General features: G+C 47.1%; 1 protein-coding gene across 15 annotated transcripts in view; it reads left to right on the plus strand.

Moving 5' to 3' along the window:
- Nucleotides 1-13380, plus strand: part of Pigl (phosphatidylinositol glycan anchor biosynthesis class L) — a 61805-nt gene extending 48425 nt beyond the window's left edge. The window contains exons 4-7 of one of the 15 annotated variants that reach the window (XM_006973557.4): nucleotides 3061-3128; nucleotides 6633-6664; nucleotides 8797-8930; nucleotides 9559-13380. In XM_006973557.4, coding sequence (XP_006973619.2) covers nucleotides 3061-3128; nucleotides 6633-6664; nucleotides 8797-8930; nucleotides 9559-9657 — 333 coding nt within the window. In that variant the 3' untranslated portion in view covers nucleotides 9658-13380. The other 14 variants (XM_076542589.1, XR_013041680.1, XR_006075427.2 and 11 more) reach the window with 14 other exon arrangements.
- The last annotated feature ends 4923 nt before the right edge of the window (nucleotides 13381-18303 follow it).

The raw sequence follows: 18303 nt of genomic DNA on the forward strand, positions 1-18303 counted from the left end.
TTTTAGTCAGTTCTGTTGAAATCCTCCTGCCTCGGCCTCCCAAGTGCCGAGATTAAAGGTGTGCACCACCACCCCTGACTGAAACAGTCCACTTTAAAGTTCCCAAGGTTTATTTTCCAAATCTCAAAATAGTAATTCTTCATAGGTTAATAGCTAAAATTTTACTATTCAAAGCCTTTCTCATTTGATTGAGTTTTGTTAGAAGATAGATACTGCTGGATAAGAAGCCTATTGGGCTTTAAAATTTTTTTCTATATAATCTTTTTTAAAATATTTATTATATATACAGTATTCTGCCTGTGTGTGTCCCTACAGGCCAGAAGAGGGCACCAGATCTCATTACAAGTGGCTATGAGCCACCATGTGGTTGCTGGGATTGAACCCAGGTCCTCTGGAAGAAGAGTCAGTGCTCTGAATCGCTGAGCCATCTCTCCAGCCACCTATTGGGCTTTTCAGTCAATGACCCCTTCATTGAGTGAATTGATCCATTAGACCTTTTTTTAAGACTTTTTTTCTTTTTGTTATGTGTAAGTATGAGCCTATGTGAGCATATGTACACCCTGTGTATGCGGGAGCGCATGGAGGCCAGAAAAGGGTGTTGGGTCCCCTGAAATTAGAGTTCAGGTGGTTGCCTGGGTCTCCTGGAAGAGCAGGAAGCACTCTTAGCCACTGAAGCCATCTTTCTGCCTCAGCACCCTGCTCTCTTACGGTAGTGGCTTTCGGAGGACTACCCCCAACCCCGGCCTCGTCATTGTGTGTTAGAGCTGTTGGCCACTCCATTTGTAGAAAAAACTCATCATTCCAAACTCAGAAGTCAGGGCCTTTCTAGATCTGGCCCTCACGTCTTGAACATAGGTGAATGGGTTTGTCCTCCTTAGGGGCTGAGTTTCTTTTACAGCAGCTGGTGGTGAGGCGGACTCAGAGCAGTGTGCAGGATGACAGGCATGAGTAACATGTCCCATTTCTTTCTTCTTCCTCCATCTTCAAAGACACTGTGTCAATGTCTGCTTCCTGTCACATGGCCTTTTCCTCTGACCCTCTCGTGCCCTCTGTTAAGGTCACGGTGACTACATTGAGCCCACCAGCCCACCCAGAAGAACCTCTCCATCTTGAAATCCTTAATCACATTTGCAAAATCCCTTTGGCTACATGAAGTAACAACTCAGGGTCCAGGGAGGCAGGACATGTGTAGCATGCGTATTATTAAGCCTACAGAGCAACCTTACTCTGATGGGTTGAGTCTAGGGATCTGCTGGTGATTAGGGGGAAACAGAAATGTGTTCTTTTAATAGTAAAACCCAGTTCTGATGCCTGGGCCTAGAAAAATTCCTCAACAGAGCTCCTGACTCTGGGGCACTTTCTTTCTTTCTTTCTTTTTTTTTTTCTTTTCTTTTTTTTTTTTGTTTGTTTGTTTTTTGGTTTTTCGAGACAAGATTTTTCTGTGTACTTTTGGTGCCTGTCTTGGATCTCATGCTCTGTAGACCAGGCTGGCCTCGAACTCACAGAGATCCGCCTGCCTCTGCCTCCCACGTGCTGGGATTAAAGGTGTGTGCCACCTCTGCCACCTGGCCGGGGGCACTTTCTAATGATGGTCTGAGACCAATGAATGGTTGGAGGACTATGCCAGAGAGGTTCTGAGTTTCAGGGCTGGGCTTCTAGCCCAGTGGGTAAGTGCTTGCCTAGTATGCACAGTGTCCTGAGTTTGAATCCCAGCAATGCAAAAATCAAGAAAGAAGGAAAAACTGCTTCTTACTTTTAAGAAAGGGGAACATTTATCCTGGCCATACAGCCCTTCTCCTTGTCACCACGAGACTGACTAGGGAATACCCTGAACTGGCACTAACGCTCCATGGTGCTCCTGGAGAAGGAGACCCAGCTTTCATGGTAGCCAAGGCCATTCCAGTGTAAAGAGAAAGACCAAGCCTGGTGTATTGGTACAGGTCTATAATCCCATCACCTGGGAGGTAGAAGCAGGGAGACCAGGAGTTTAAGGCTAGCCTCAGCTACATAGAGAGTTCAAGGCAAGACTGAGGCACATGAAACATCTCAAAAAAAAAAAATTCATAATCACAGAAGAAACAGCAAGAATGAATCTTTTCCCAGACTGCCTAGTTCTAGTTCTAGCCCCTTCTTCTGTGCGAGGACACTTTCTGTCCTTGGGGACAACCCTTCTGTTCCCATCACTCTAACCAACCATCTCTGGTCCCTTTCCTGAATCCTGTCTTCTTGTGTTTCTTCTATGATCACACTGACGATGTCTGTGCAAATGAACCCAGAGGCAGCCTAAGCTAGACTTCCGTGAGCTTGAGTCCAGGACGTTGTACTTGTGGTACGGCATGAGGAGAGGAACCCCAGGGAATCAGGCTGCATCTGCCTGAACAATGCCTGTGCAGCAGCCAGCCAAGCAAATAAATGTGCTAGTCAGTGGCCAGGCAGATAAGAAACAAGTATCTGTTGAGACAAGTTCTCATGTGTCCCAGGCTGGCCTCACACTCATTGTGGATCAAGGATGACCCTAACCTTCTGATCCTCGTGCCTCTCTCTCCCAGGAACTGGGGTCACACACAGGCACTACCACATCAAAGCTTACGCAGTGCCGAGGAACAAACCCTGGATTTCATGCATGCTAGGCAAGTTCCACCAACTAAGCCACATCCCCAGCCTACAGCAACCGTAGCCTGAGCCCGGGAGACATCCCGGTCAGTAAAGGCTTGCCTTGCAAGCATGAGCACTTGTGTTTGATCTCTAGGCCCCATGTTGGAAACAAACAAAATCCAGGCATGGCGCTGTGTGTTTATGAGTCCAGCATAGGGAGAGAGAGGCCCCCTGGCCTGCCAGGCTAGCCTGATCAGCAAGCTCCAGGCACGTGGGAGAGCGAACCACACACTGACAGTTGCCACACACAGACCTACCTGCTTGGGCTGCTCAGAATTTGAAGAGTTTCAGGCTCTGCTCTTCCCTTCCCCAAAGGAGTGGTGACGGCTGCTTTGAAGCTGAGGCAGCGGTGAAGCCATCCAACAGCTCTGAGTGAGCCCTTCCTCCCCGGGTCTGTCCCTACAGGTGGTGACTTTTGATGCAGAAGGAGTCACTGGTCACAACAATCATATTGCGTTGTACAAAGCTGTGAGGTATGCGTCTCCGGGTGATGGAAGTGGGAAAGGGTTTCTCCATTTGCTCAAGGGTCACAGTCACTAAAACACCTTCCCGAGCCCCAGAGAACTTAGGCTTTTGTCATCAAGCATTGTTGCCCTACTGCTCATCCATCGACCCACCTTGCCACACCCTTTGTTGTTTGTTTGTTTAACATGTATGGGTGTTTTCTCTTTATGCACGTCTGTGTACCAGTACACCATGTGCATGCAGTGCCCACAGAGGCCAGAAGATGGCAGCAGATACCGCAGGGACTAGAATTATAGGTGGTTGTGAGCCTTTATGTGGTTGCTGGGAATTGAACCAGGTCCTCTGGAAGAATAACCAGTGCTACAAACCACTGAGCCGTCTCCCTAGCCCCACATCCTCTTTATGAGAACTCCCACAAGTCTTAGTAGGAGTGAGAATGACTGTCTCCTAAATTTTTTTTTTAGTTTTTTTTTTTTTTTTTTTTTTTAGATTTTCTTTATTTACGGAATATTGTATAGACATACTGTGTTTTTACAAGGTTTTATTGGTCTAGCCAAGAAGTGGTAGCACACACATTTAATCCTAGCACTAGGAGGCAAAGGAAGGTGGATTTCTATAAGTTTGAGGCCAGCCTGGTTTATATAGTGTGAGTGTGCGTGCGTGCGTGCGTGTGCGTGTGTGTGTGCGTGTGCGTGTGTGTGTGTGTGTGTGTGTGTATGTGTGTATTTGTTGTTGTTGTTTGTTGATTGGTTTTGTTTTTGAGACAGGGTCTTGCTATGTAGTCCTGGCTGGTCTAGAACTCACTATGTAAACCAGGCTGGCCTCATACTTAACAGTGAACCTCAGGCCTCTGCCTCTTGATGCTGGGATTACAGGTGTGCACCTGTCCAGCTTAACAGCTGAATTCTGTTTTTACACCCTGGATCATACAAATGGGTAACTGATTCTATTTCCATCTTGACTTTGGCCACATAAACCTGACAGGCCAAATCCTCAGCCCTCTGAGTGAATGAAGGAGACTCCAGGAGTGAGAACTGTGGACCAGCACACTGAGTTTTATCATCCTTGCCCCTCCCCCTCACTGATGCTCTGTTAAGTTTCTCCTAAGCTGTTCCCAGACTTTTGCTTTGTTTTAGTGTTTGGAGAAAGATGACGGACAATTGTTGGCCTGTTCGCATGCCTATTCTCCAAGCATTTGGGAGACTGTGGCAGGAAGGTCTCAGCATCAGGCATTGTAGGCCACAAGCAAGACTATCGCCATGCGCTCCCCCCGCAAAAAAAAAACCACATTTTCCACCACCATCCTATTTTATTGATAAAATTGTTCATCTTACCAATGAAACTGAAATGGAGCCTCAAAAATGGTGCATGACTTGGGGTCAAACAGACACAGACTGTGTTCCCTGTCCTCTGGTGAATACTTCTGCAGAGCTCAGGTCCTGTCCTCCATACTGAGGAAGGAAAGGGACACTGCAAAGTCTTGTTCCTCCCTTCTTCTAAACATGCTCACCGTTCTCAGACCTCCATCAAACTGGCCTGTAGGAAGGCCTGTGGGGGCATTTTCTTTCTTTCTTCCTTTTTTTTTTCTTTCTTTTTTTCTAAGATTTATTTATTATGTATACAGTATGCCTGCAGGCCAGAAGAGGACACCAGATCTCATTACAGATGGCTGTGAGCCACCATGTGGTTGCTGGGAATTGAACTCAGGACCTCTGGAAGAGCAGCCAGTGCTCTTAACCTCTGAGCCATCTCTCCAGCCCGGGGGCATTTTCTTGATGGATAATTGATGTAGGAGGGCCCGGCCTACTGTGTGTGGTGCCCCCACCCCATGCCAGGTGGTCCTGGGGTGTACTAGAAAGCAGGCTGAGCAAGCCAAAAGTAGCAAGCGAGTAAGAAGTCCTCCTCATGGCCTCTGCTTCAGTTCCTGCCTCCAGGTTCCTGCCCGAGTTCTTGACCCGACTTCCCTATCACAGACAGTGATCTGGGAGTTTTAAGATGAAATAAACCCTTTCCTCCCAAAGTTGCTTCTGGTCGTGGTCTCTATCACAGCAACAAAAAGCTAACCAGGACACTAGTCAACACTGAAATGGAGGCACGGGAAGAGCAGGGAACTCGAGGGCACAGCTTTCTGCAAACAGGACTGCCTGCGGCTGGTATTTCTTCCGAAGCTGGAGTGCCACGGGCTCTCAGAATTCCTGAGTTCTCAGCACCAATGTGGGCCCTGTACTTCAGATAAAGCAACATGTGGGCATGCTGACCAGCCTCTGAAACTTTTCTCCGCCTGTCTGCTAAATCCATCAGACTCACCTTCGTCCTCGCCTGCCTCTGCCCTTCTGTGGTATTTGGTCCTGTCACTCATCACAATGCTGCTTTGACTATCCCCAGGCTCTGCCCATGGTGCAGGACAGGGCATCTCCTCAGCATCCCAGAAACGTCTTTCAGGGTTTTCTGCTTCTTAAGGTTCCCATGCTCTTATCAACTCTCTTCTTGACTTCTTCACTTTAGCCCCTGCCCCTGAGTGTGTGTGTGTGTGTGTGTGTGTGTGTGTGTGTGTGTGTGTGTGTGTGTGTGTGTGTATGTGTGTGTGTGTGTGTGTGTGTATGTGTGTGTGTGTGTGTGTGTGTGTGTGTGTGTGTGTTATCTGGGTCTAGCCACTTCTCCTTCTGTGTCCCCAGTCTTCTGATAACAAAGCCAGGAAGCAAATGCCCAGATTAGTGGCGTTAGATTTACTGTGTCCCTCTCTAGAGCAGTGAGCTCAGAACAACTTCCATTGTCACACAGTGGGAGTGAGGGGGCCAGAAGGAGAAAGGAGATACTAGAGGAGAAACATCAATTAACATGTTCAAACATTCTTTCACTATACTCACATAATTTTTTTTTTCAAGGCAGGGTTTCTCTGTGTAACAGCTCTGGCTATCTTGGAACTCACTCTGTAGACCAGGCTGGCCTTGAACTCAAAGAGCTCTACCTGCCTCTGCCTCCTGAATGTATTATTTCTTGTTTGTTTATTTGTTTTTGTTTTTTTGAGACACTTTCTCTGCATAGCCTTGGCTGTCCTGGAACTCACTCTGTAACCCAGGCTGGTCTTGAACTCACAGAGATCTATCTGCCTTTGCCTCCTGAGTGCTGGGATTAAAGGCTTGCACCACCAAGCCCACCTAATTCACATTATTATTTCAAGTGAAAAAAAAATTTGAGGATAATTATCCTCATCTTTAATGAGTAAAACTTGGGTCAGATTGTTCCATAAGCCATACCCAGCTTCTGCATTAAGCTGAGTGGGAATGAAATGCCCACTCTGGTCCTCAGCAATAGCCAGGAATCCTGTATATTTAGATGTGTATATATACATGTATATAACATATAGATATGTTTATGCAATAGAAACACTGGGAGCCTGTGTGTTTGGCTGGAGCATGGGCCACACAAGCCTTGCTCTAATGTCCCTTCTGTTAACACAGAGGAGTAGGTGACTCGTACCTTCTCTAATGCTTGTCCTCTCCATCCTCCAGGGCCCTGCACTCAGAAGGGAAGCTACCTAAAGGTATAGACAATGGTTACTATCCGTTTAAGAAATGTACCAAGGACGTTTGCAAATATTGTCAGCCCTCCATATATCTATAGGCTTCTATGTATCTATGGATTTCACAACCTGGGATCAAAATTATTCAAGGGGATGCTGGAGACATGGCTCCCCAGTTAAGAGTATTTACTGCATTCACAGAAGCCCTAGGTTCAGTTCCCTGCACCTGTATCAGGCAGATTACAACAACCTATAACTCCAGTTCCAGGGACATCAGTGCACATAAATTCATGCAGGCACACACACATGTACACGCACAAATAAAAATATTTTTAAATATGCAAGGAGGAGAAGGGAACCTGTACTAAACATGCAGATCCTTTTCTCTTCACTGGTCCCTAGACAATGCAATATAGCAACTATTTCTATGGCACTGACCTTATATTAGGGATTATAAGTAACCTAGAGATGATTTAACATGTACAAGAGGGTGTGGGTAGGTTCTATGTAAATACTGTGTCATTCTCTATGACAGACTTGAGTATCCATGATTGCAGTATTTGTGGGGGTCCTAGAACAGTACCACTGTGGACTGAATGACACCTATACACAGAGCACCCTAGACTGTGTACGTGTGGGAAGGTGGGTCACTCTCCCCAAATCAGTCGGGTGTGCAGGACAGGTCCAGACTGCATCCACTGCCGAGCGCCCTATCTGGTTTCCTCCCAGGGAAGGCAGCTGTTCTCCACTGCTGGCATTTTGTTAGTCCGCCCAGACTCACCTCCCATCACCCACTTATTAGGGGGTTATAAGTACCTCATAAGTTACTTATAGATTGATGAGCTTGAAATAGTAGCACTTTTTAGACCCCAGTGAAGCATAGGACCCCATTGGCCATTCACTGTCTGGAGACATAGGACCTCACTGGCCATTCACTGTCTGGAGACATAGGACCTCACTGGCCATTCACTGTCTGGGAGGCATAGGACCGACCCCATTGGCCATTCACTGTCTGGAGACATAGGACCCCATTGGCCATTCACTGTCTGGAGACATAGGACCTCACTGGCCATTCACTGCCTGGGAGGCATAGGACCTCACTGGCCATTCGCTGCCTGGGAGACATAGGACCTCACTGGCCGTTCACTGTCTGGAGACATAGGACCTCACTGGCCATTCACTGTCTGGGAGACATAGGACCTCACTGGCCATTCACTGTCTGGAGGCATAGGACCTCACTGGCCATTCACTGTCTGGGAGACATAGGACCTCACTGGCCATTCACTGTCTGGAGGCATAGGACCTCACTGGCCATTCACTGTCTGGGAGACATAGGACCTCACTGGCCATTCACTGCCTGGGAGTCATAGGACCCCACTGGCCATTCACTGTCTGGAGACATAGGACCCCACTGGCCATTCACATTCACTGTCTGGAGACATAGGACCTCACTGGCCATTCGCTGCCTGATGTCCCTCTCTACTTCTCTGAGCAACTTCAGGCCTGGCCCGCCTCACAGGGGTGGCATGTGCTGTCTTCACAGGCTGAGTCTTAGGAGCACAGGTGTGTCCCATTTGACTCTTCTGTCCACCGTGTCAGACGGGCAGGCCCTACACTTCAACACTACTTGAGCAACCAGGAAGCTAAAACCCAGAGCAGTTAAGGGACTTTCCACGCCCATTTTTTTTTTTTTTTCCAGAGACAGGGTCTCACTCTGAAGCCTAGGCTGAACTCAAACTCGACATGTATCCAGGCTTGCCTGTGACTCATGACAATCCACCTGTCTCTGCCTTCCAAGGACTGGGATTACAGGTGAAAGCCACCACACCCAGCGCCTCGTGTTAGAGCAAGGCCAAAATGAGTCTTTAGCCTCCTGACTCAGAAATTCCTGTCTCCATCATCTGTCCCCCACCCTCTAGCACCCGCTTCCTCTTACAGTGACAGAAACAGAGGGTGGGGAGCTTCTGTGGCCGTCACCCTCCCCTTACGGGAGAGTACTGGTCAGAGAGCAGCACTCGCACAAGGACCCGAACATCTGGAGAGCAGCTGCCCTCTGCCTGCCTTGAGCCACCCCGGAGAGGGAGGGTGCTCAGGGAGACACCTGGCTGAGAGCGACAACAACGTGATCCCATCTGCCTTCCCTCCTTGCCCAGGGTGTTCTGTCCTCACTCTGCAGTCTGTGAATGTGCTGCGGAAATATCTCTACTTCCTGGATCTGCCCTGGTCTCTACTGTCGCCCCAGGACGTCTTCTTCATGCTCACCAGCCAAGAAGTGGCACGGGCCAAGGTAAGGATTGTACTTCCTGCACACTGCATCGGGAGCCCGGCCTCAGGCCCCTTGGCTCCTCAAAGCCCTGTGACCCGCCAAGCCCCCTCCACGGGGACCAGGCCTGCCCCGCTTGCTAGGCCATTTCAGCTGCACCTGACAGGTTTACTTTTTCAATGACTTGGGCTTTTTTTTCTGATTATAAAAACTTGAAATAAATAAATGGCAATGCTCATTTTAGGGAACTCAGAAATACATAACAGCATCAGTAAAGTGAAAATAAGGAGCTGGAGAGATGGTTCAGCAGCTAAGAGCACTTGATGCTCTTGCAGGGGACCTGGGTTCAGTTCCCAGCACCCACACTGAGCAGCCCACAACCATCTATAACTCCAGTTCCAGGGGCTCTGTCACCCTTTTTGGCCTCCATGGGTACTGTACCTAAGGGGTGCACATACATGTACTCAAGCATACACATACATATAAAATAAATCTTAAAAAAAAGCTGGCAGTGGAGCAGGTGACCCTGAGACTCTTTAGAGTTGGGGTAGGGAACTGTGAGTTGATGTGCCTTGCTCTGGGGAGAAGGGGAGATCTGAAAATAACAGTTCCAGAGCCAGTGTCCATCTCTGGTCCTCTTCGATTCTTCCAGAAGGCCATGTCCTGCCACCACAGTCAGCTCCTCTGGTTCCGCCGCCTCTACATCATCTTCTCCAGATACATGAGAATCAACTCACTGCAGTTTCTCTGAAGCCAACAAGAGTTTTCAGAACAAAGGGAGAAACAAATCAAGAAGTCCTTGGGCCTGGCTTTGGGCTGGCTTGTCTCCTTAGCCCAGGAGATCCCAGCGAAGCAGCCTCTGAGAACAAACCATGAGGACAACATGTCACACAGGCCCAGCTTCCTCCTTAGGGAGGAAACCATCAAGACTCCAGACTACACCAACAAAATAATAGCTACCCCGCCAGTTTACCAATTCTTGTAAAAAAAAGTTGGCACGATAACAGAGTGTGTATCAAACATCTAGCAAGACCTGGGCAGATTGCCTCTACCATAAATGAATGTAAAGGTGCCATAAAAATAGTTCACACGGGGCGGGAGAGATGGCTCAGAGGTTAAGAGCACTGGCTGCTCTTCCAGAGGTCCTGAGTTCAATTCCCAGCAACCACATGGTGCCTCACAGCCATTTGTAATGAGATCTGGTACCCTCTTCTGGTACATGGACAGACTGTGTACATAATAAATAAATCTTTAAAAAAAATAGTTCCCAGATGTGACTTTTACATTGCTTCCGAAGCAGGCTGTGTTGGTCAGTCTTCTGTTCCTGTAAGGGAGACACCCCGGACCAGGGGGTCTATCGAGTTGAGGTTTCCTTAGCTCTAAGTTCTGAGGGTTGTGAAGTCCAAGAGAGAGCATAGCAGCCTCTCCATCACAGTGGGGGGCTTCTCGCTGCACCTCAAAGGCCAAGGCAGCCCCTGGGACACAGAGCAAGTGAGCCAGAGAGTGCTCCTTTAGAGCAAAGTCACACCTACAACAAATGACCTGCCACCTCCAAAAGGTCTCGTCTCTACACACTGGTCCTTTGAGGACCTATGAATTCTAGGGGACACAGCCAAACCATAACACAGATTCAACACACACACACACACACACACACACACACACACACACACACACACACACACACACATTCAGTTGGTTCAATCATAATTCTGTGGGTTTTTGTGACCCCCTTACCAGAACTTTAGTCTAGGTAGACTGTACTTTATCACCATGGTGGTGCTGGTGTGTGTGTGTAGATGGTCATATGGGTCCTCGATTTGAGAAGCCAATAAACATACTGGTTCTCTGCCTTTTGAAAGTAGAGGCTGGACGAACACCTTTAATCCCAGAACTTGGAAGGCAGAGGCAGGCACAGGTGGATCTCTGTGAGTTTGAGGCCAGCATGTTCTCCATAGTAAGTTTCAGGATAACCGGAACAATGGAGACAGACCCTGTCTCAGAAAGAAAAACAAAAGAAAACAAAGAAGTAAGAAATAGAGAAAAGAGAAACCTGGAACCTTTTTTTAAGCACTCAAAAATCCAATGTCAACCAGGCAGGGGCAGCGTACATCTTTAATCCCAGCATTTAGGAGGCAGAAGCAGGTGGATCTCTGAGTTTGAGGCCAGACTGGGCTACAGAGTGAGTTCCAGGACAGCCAGGGCTACACAGAGAAAGCCAGTCTTGAAATAGAAACAAAAAAAGAATCTGATGTTGCCAAGCATGGTGGCACACATCTATAATTCCAGTACTCAGGAGGCAGACAGAGGGCAGCTCTGTCTGCATGTGGAAGTGCCATAATGAAACACATTAACTCATATGCTAACTTAAAAGATTAATAAAAACACACATATATGGATATATACAGTATTGACAGATCTTTGTGGGGTTCAAAAGGACACTGAGATGGATTGTTCTCTGGGTAGGAAATTTACTAGAAGAGTTATTAACACTATCGGCAGACAGACATGAGACCTTGTCCCCCCCCAAAAAAAAACCCCACAAAAACAAAACAAAGAAATAAAAACTACTATTCTAAGCCAGACAGGAAAGTGCACACCTTTAATCCCAGCATTGGTGGGTCTCTGCATCCCAGCCAGGCTGGTCTACATTGTGAGTCAGCCAGTGCAACACAGTGAGACTCTCAGAAAATGAAAACAACCTGGGCATGGTGGCACACGTCTTTAATCTAGTAGAGGCAGGCGGGGCTCTGTGACTTTGAGGCCAGCCTGGTCTACGGATCGAGTTCCAGGACAGTCAGAGCTACACAGAGAAACCCTGTCTTGAAAAAACCAAACCAAACAAACAAACAAAATGCATAAAATTACAATGCTTCCAGGTAGTGACATTTGAGGATTATTTTGTGCCTGTTCATATTTGTTTCACTATATATCGTAAATTAAGAAGTTGGGGATGGTTGCTCAGTTTGTATAGTGCTCGCCTGGGTCTGGTCTCCAGCACAGCATAAACTTGTGTGCCAACATTTGGGCTGTGGAGGCAGGAGTATCAGAAATTCAAGGTCATCAGATACAAAGCAAGTCTGAAACCAACCAAGGCTACAGGAGACTCTTTAAAAATAAATAATATGGAAAAATCTAGAATGGATTTTTTGTTTTTTTGTTTTTGTTTTTGTTTTCCAAGACAAGGTTTTTCTGTGTTAGCCTTGACTTTTCTGGAACTGCTCTGTAGGCCAAGCTGACATGGAACTCAGAGATCCACCTGCCTCTGTCTCCCAAGTGCTGAGATTAATGGCGTGTGCCACCACCACCCAGAATGGAAGGAATATTTTTAATGGTATTTTATTTGCTGATGGCCCAACTGATGCTATTTCTCTGCAAGTACCTTCTGTGGGACTGCTTAAGCAGTCTCCATTCATGACCCCCTTTCACCTGAGGAAGTTTTATACAACCCCAGACATACAGGTATATAAATCAAGCATTTACTGATAATAAATCATAAAGAAATCTTTCAAAATAATTCTTTGGTATACATGGAATTTTGCCATTTAAGGAAAACTAAATCTGCATACTGAGATGGATGTGCTTGCTTATTTAATATAAAAAATTAAGTTCTGGCTGAGTACATGGCACCACAAGGCACCACACCTTCAATATTTTTCATAGATGATCAATATTTTGATTTTATTGTCATTAGTGACCGTGTCTATTCCCATAGATACATACTACAAAATGGTAGAAGTATACTTAGGAATATTTCAGAAACTGATGAAACTCTTGCCCTCATTCCAAGCCAAAATTCATTCCATGATTTCTTACGAAAGTCACCAAATCAAACAGCAACTTTAAGTGTGTGTGTGTGTGTGTGTGTGTGTGTGTGTGTGTGTGTGTGTGTGTGTGTGTGTGTAGGAGTTAGTTTTGTCCTCCCAGCATGTGGGTTCCAGCGACAGGCAAGCACCTTTACCTGCTGAGCCATCTCACGGGTTCAGTCAGTGTTAGATTTAACTAGGTGCTAATCAAGCCACATGCATTTGTAATCTCATAGCTCCTGACATTCACTGGCTCTTCAAAAAGCATTTATTAAAATCATACATTCAATCGGGCGGTGGTAGCGCATGCCTTTATTCCCAGCACTGGGAGGCAGAGCTAGGCGAATCTCTGAGTTCAAGGCCATCCTGGTCTACAGATCAAGATCCAGGACAGACTCCAAAGCTAAAAAAAAAAAACCCATAAAAACAAAAACATAAAATCATACATTCTGGGGATCGCAGAGATGGCTCAGCAGTTATGTGCGCTTGCTGTTCTTACAAAGGACTTGGGTTCAGTTCCCAGCGCTCACTCGGTGGCTCACAACTGCCTCTAAATGACATCCCATGGGCTCCAATAGTCTTTCTTCCTCCTGTGGGCACCGTGTGGTGCATATACACAGATGCGGGGAAAAGTCTGCACAAAAATACACATAAAATTCTTTAAAAAAAAAAAACCGCCGGGCGGTGGTGGCGCACGCCTTTAATCCCAGCACTCGGGAGGCAGAGCCAGGTGGATCTCTGTGAGTTCGAGGCCAGCCTGGGCTACCAAGTGAGTTCCAGGAAAGGCGCAAAGCCACACAGAGAAACCCTGTCTCGAAAAAACCAAAAAAAAAAAAAAAAAAACCAAACAGTCTAACAATATACTCTAAAGACATACTTATTTGATAGGCTTATGCTGAAGAATAGTTCCATAATTAAATCATTATGTTTCTACAAGAGCAGAAAACTTTGTATGTGCAGTTAAAAATAAATAAAGCACTGTAGTCTTAAACCTGAGCTGAGGTGTTGCGGGCGGCACGTGTTGGGTTGCGGCATTAGGGCATGCACACTGCAGAGTGCTCATCTTTGTGTTCAGAAAAAGGCTGGAGCGAAGTTGCACAATACGAAGGTTGAGTCAGAAATACTCAGTCATTATGCATTTGGTTTCTGAATGAATCCTGGTTAGTTTGAGTTTTCATCCACTGTGTCTTCAGAAGCCTTTGCTCATACATTCCCCTGAACCCCCACGTTCATTTACATGCAGACTCAAAACCACAATCTAAGAGGTGGGACTCCGGGACATCACAGCAGAGGGGACACAGGTGGGCAACATGACCCCGAGCTGCAGGCTCCACCCTGGGTTCTGAAAAGGGGACAGTTCAGAAACTAGTGTCTTCTTGGTGCTCCGGGAGCAGAGGACAGGAACTAGAGGCAGGGCAGGGCAGCTCTTGAGGCTCTCAGGGCGGCCACAGATACTGCCAAGTGCAGGTGCCCTCGAGTGAAATGTCGCCCTGGGGAAGCCTAAGATAGGAGGAACGTGCCTTCCTACAAATGATCCTAACGCAGGTCTTCCTCCAGGCAGATGCAGCCCCTCTCTGGAAATGAGCATGGTGGCTGAGATTTTAGTTTGCCGGCACTCAGGAGACAGGGGGAGGAGGACTGAGTTCCAGGACAGCTAGGACTACATCGAGAGACCCTGTCTCAAAAATAGATAGATGATAGATAGATAGATAGATAGATAGATAGATAGATAGATAGATAAATTAATAAAGTCCATCCCAGGGGCCCAAACAGCCAGTTGTCAGAGTATATGCTAAACAGACTAGGCAGCAGCCCCTGAGGCCTGGAACAGATGTCAAAATTCCAGGGGTTCCTTCAGGAAAACAACCAGGCTGGGAGAGGAGGAGAGACTGATCCCCACCCTACACAAAACAAAACAAAAAATCGCCCAACTACTTTACCCTCTGGCCACTGCCCAACAACACTTGCCACAAAGGAAGCGACACCCAAGAGCCACCAGATACAGAACACCTGGGGAGGCTCAGAGGGATGGATCCACTCGGGGAGCAGATGTCACAAGAGGAGCAAAGAGACGTCATAGTAACGGAAGCTCCAAAGCTGGTTTAGATAGAGAGATGCTCTCAGCAGCAGCCAGATGAGAAATCTGCAATAGCACAGGGCATGGTGGTGCACACCTGAAGTTCCAGCACTTGGAAGGCTGAGGCAGGGGGATCTCTGTGAATACAAGGCCAGCTGGGTCTACACAGAGTTCCAAGCCAGTCAAAGCTACATAGTGAGATCCTATCTCAAAAACAAACAAACAAACAAAAAAAGATGGGTGGATGGATGGATGGATGGATGGATGGATGGATGGGTGGATGGATGGATGGATGGATGGATGGATGGATGGATGGATGGATGGATGGATATACAATAGCAAGTGCAAGATCCGTCTGTGAAGAGAGAGTGGGGAAAGCCAAGAAGCGGAAGCCATGCTGGAAAAGGTCAATGGCATACAGGCATCTTGATGTCAGTGAGAGAAGCCCCATAAAGGGAAAAGGCCACAGGTGGGGTGGAAAGTGTTAAGTTTCAAACCCAGACAAACAGCTGAGGTGTGGTGATATACTGTGTCCCCCAATATATTGTGTGCCCTAATAAAACTTATCTGGGGTCAGAGAACAGAACAGCCACTAGATTAGACATAGAGGACAGACAGTGGTGGCACACACACCCTTAATCCTTGCATCCCAGAGGCAGAGATCCATCCAGATCTCTGTGAGTTCAAGGCCACACTGGAAACAGAGCCCGGCATGGTGGCGCACACCTTTACTCCCAGCACTTGAGATCTCATGTCTTTGCTTGGGAAAGACACATGCCTTTAATCCCAGGAAGTGATGACAGGAAGCAGAAAGGTATATAAAGCGTGAGAACAGGAACTAGAGGCCTTTAAGCTTTTAGGTTTTCAGCAGCAGTTCAACTGAGACCCTCAGGGGTCAGGACTCAGAAGCTTTCAGTCTGAGGATTCATGGAAACAGAATTGGCTGAGGAGCTGAGGTGAGGTTGGCTGTGGCTTGTTCTGTTTCTCTGATCTTTCAGAAATCACCCAATATCTGGCTCCGGATTCTCTATTTATAAGACTGTTTAACAATTCGTGTTACACTGAGGTGCCTGGTGGACCTGGCCTCCATGTTCTCCCAGCATCTCTCAGTGCCTGTGTGTTAAAGGATATGGCTGGCATACCCCACCCTCTACCCTGAACTCTCCAGCCCAAGGGCTGGGCTGCCCTTCCCCCAGAGGCTCTTCCCAATATAATCCACACATTTGGTTTGTCCCTTTTGGATCTATGGCCTCCTGGCTGCTGCCCCTGGTTTCCCTCTCTCCCCTCTCTTCCCTCTCTCTCCTCTCCCTGCCTCTCCACATGGCCCAGCTCAGGCTGGTCATGTCCACTCTGGACTCTCCTAGATGTTCTGGTCCACACTTCTATCTATGCTCTCCCTCTTATCTTCAATAAACTTTCTCCTCCACCATACCTAGGAGTAGACATGGCCTTTCCTTTTTATTTATTTTTTCAAGAAGGTACAATAAAAGTGAATGTTCATAATTGGAACAAGACTTAAGTTAATTCATCAAAACTCAACAAATCACAAGTGGCTTTTATTTCTTAAAAAATAAAAAATATCCGGGCATGATGGTGCACACCTTTAATCCCAGCACTCGGGAGGTAGAGACAGTCAGATCTCTATGAGTTTGAGGCCAGCCTGGTCTACAAACTGAGTTCCAGGACAGCCAGGGCTGTTACATAGAGAAACCCTGTCTTGAAAAACTAACTAAAGAAAGAGAGAAGGAAGGAAGGAGGGAGGTGAGGGAAGGAAGAGAGGGAAGGAAGGGAGGAAGGGAGGGAGGGAGGAAGGAAGGAATAAAATAAAATAAAAAGAGGCCAGCTCAGTCTTCATAGTGAGTTCCAGGATAGCCAGGAGTACAGAGAGAGACCCTGTCTAAAAAGGCCCACATGGGGCCGGGCGGTAGTGGCGCACGCCTTTAATCCCAGCACTCGGGAGGCAGAGCCAGGCAGATCTCTGTGAGTTCGAGGCCAGCCTGGGCTACCAAGTGAGTTCCAGGAAAGGCACAAAGCTACACAGAGAAACCCTGTCTCGAAGGAAAAAAAAAAAAAAAAAAAAAAAAAAGGCCCACATGGTGGTGCACTCTCAGGATGCTGAAGCAGAAGGATTTCACATTTAAAGCCACTGCGATCTACAGGGCAAGACATTCTCTCTAAAAACCAAACTAAAACACAAACAAATTCACATTTGCCTCATTAAGCCTTTCATGTCATTCAACTTGTAACAATTACAGGGAGGCACACCCAAAGTACTCCATACACTAGAAAAAGCTCTTTCCCGGGATCATGCTTATGATCTGCCAAGCTGAAACTTAATAACCTGTTGCCTTTCAATCTGTTTTGCTCTGTAATTGTGACAGGAGGGAGACAGAAGCATTCTACGGTCTCTTCTGGAGCAGAGGGGTGCTGGGGGAAAGGGTACAGTGTCAAGATGCAGAAGGACAAATAACAGGGTAGAGAATGTTAGTCATGGACAAGCACTGTATCCAAATTCACAGGGGGGAATTTAAAAGGCTGTAAAACAGCTGGAGATGCAGCTCAGAGAAGTGGTTACCTAGGATGGTGGAGCCCTGGGTCTGATTTCCAGGGCGGTATACACAGGCTGTGGTGGTGCATGCTGTAATCTCAGCACTCAGGAGATGAGGGCAGAGGATCAGAAATTCAAGGTGATGCTCTGAGGTGGTGGTGGCGCATGCCTTTAATCCCAGCACTCGGGAGGTAGAGGTAGATGGATTTCTGTGAGATGGAGGCCAGCCTGGTCTACAGAGGGAGCAGCAGGACAGCCAGTGTTACACAAAGAAGCTCTGTCTTCGAAAAACAAACAAAACAAAACAAAACAAAAACAAACAATAAGAAGGCAGGGTGTGGCACATGCCTTTAATCCCAGCACTTGGGGAGCAGGGGAGTGGGGGAGGTGTGCAGAGGCAGGCAGATTTCTGTGAGTTCAAGAGGGCCAGGGTTATGTAGAGAGAGCCTGTCTTAAAAGGCAAAAAACAAAACAAAACACTATAATAGTTGGAGGCTCTAATTTCATCCAGAATCTGGCAAGTCAAGCTGGCAGTAAGTTCACACGGCCCTTAGAAACACCCGCGCTGGGATAGTGATGGCTTGCAGTTAAAAGCACCCACTGCTCCTGCAGAGGGCCGGAGTTTGGTTCCCAGCACCCAAGTCAGGCAACTCATAACCATCTGCTCCAAAGGGACCCAAAGCCTGTGGTCACCTGCATTCACATACACACACCCACACACGACAAAAACACACAAGTTTTTAAAATCCCTTTAAAAAATCAATATCCACTTCAGAACCCTTATTTACAAACACCAATTATTCATTGGCCACTGAAAAAATCCTTAATAAGTGCCCCAACACAGAGATTTTTCTCTTATATTTTTGGTTGTGAGCCTAGCCTTTAACGGCTGAGCCATCTCTCCAGCCCGAGATTTTTCTATCACAGTGTGTGACCAAAATCTAACATCAGATGGGTTCTGTGGAA

This window comes from Peromyscus maniculatus, chromosome 8, assembly GCF_049852395.1.
Source record: "Peromyscus maniculatus bairdii isolate BWxNUB_F1_BW_parent chromosome 8, HU_Pman_BW_mat_3.1, whole genome shotgun sequence".
Taxonomy (NCBI): Eukaryota; Metazoa; Chordata; class Mammalia; order Rodentia; family Cricetidae; genus Peromyscus; species Peromyscus maniculatus.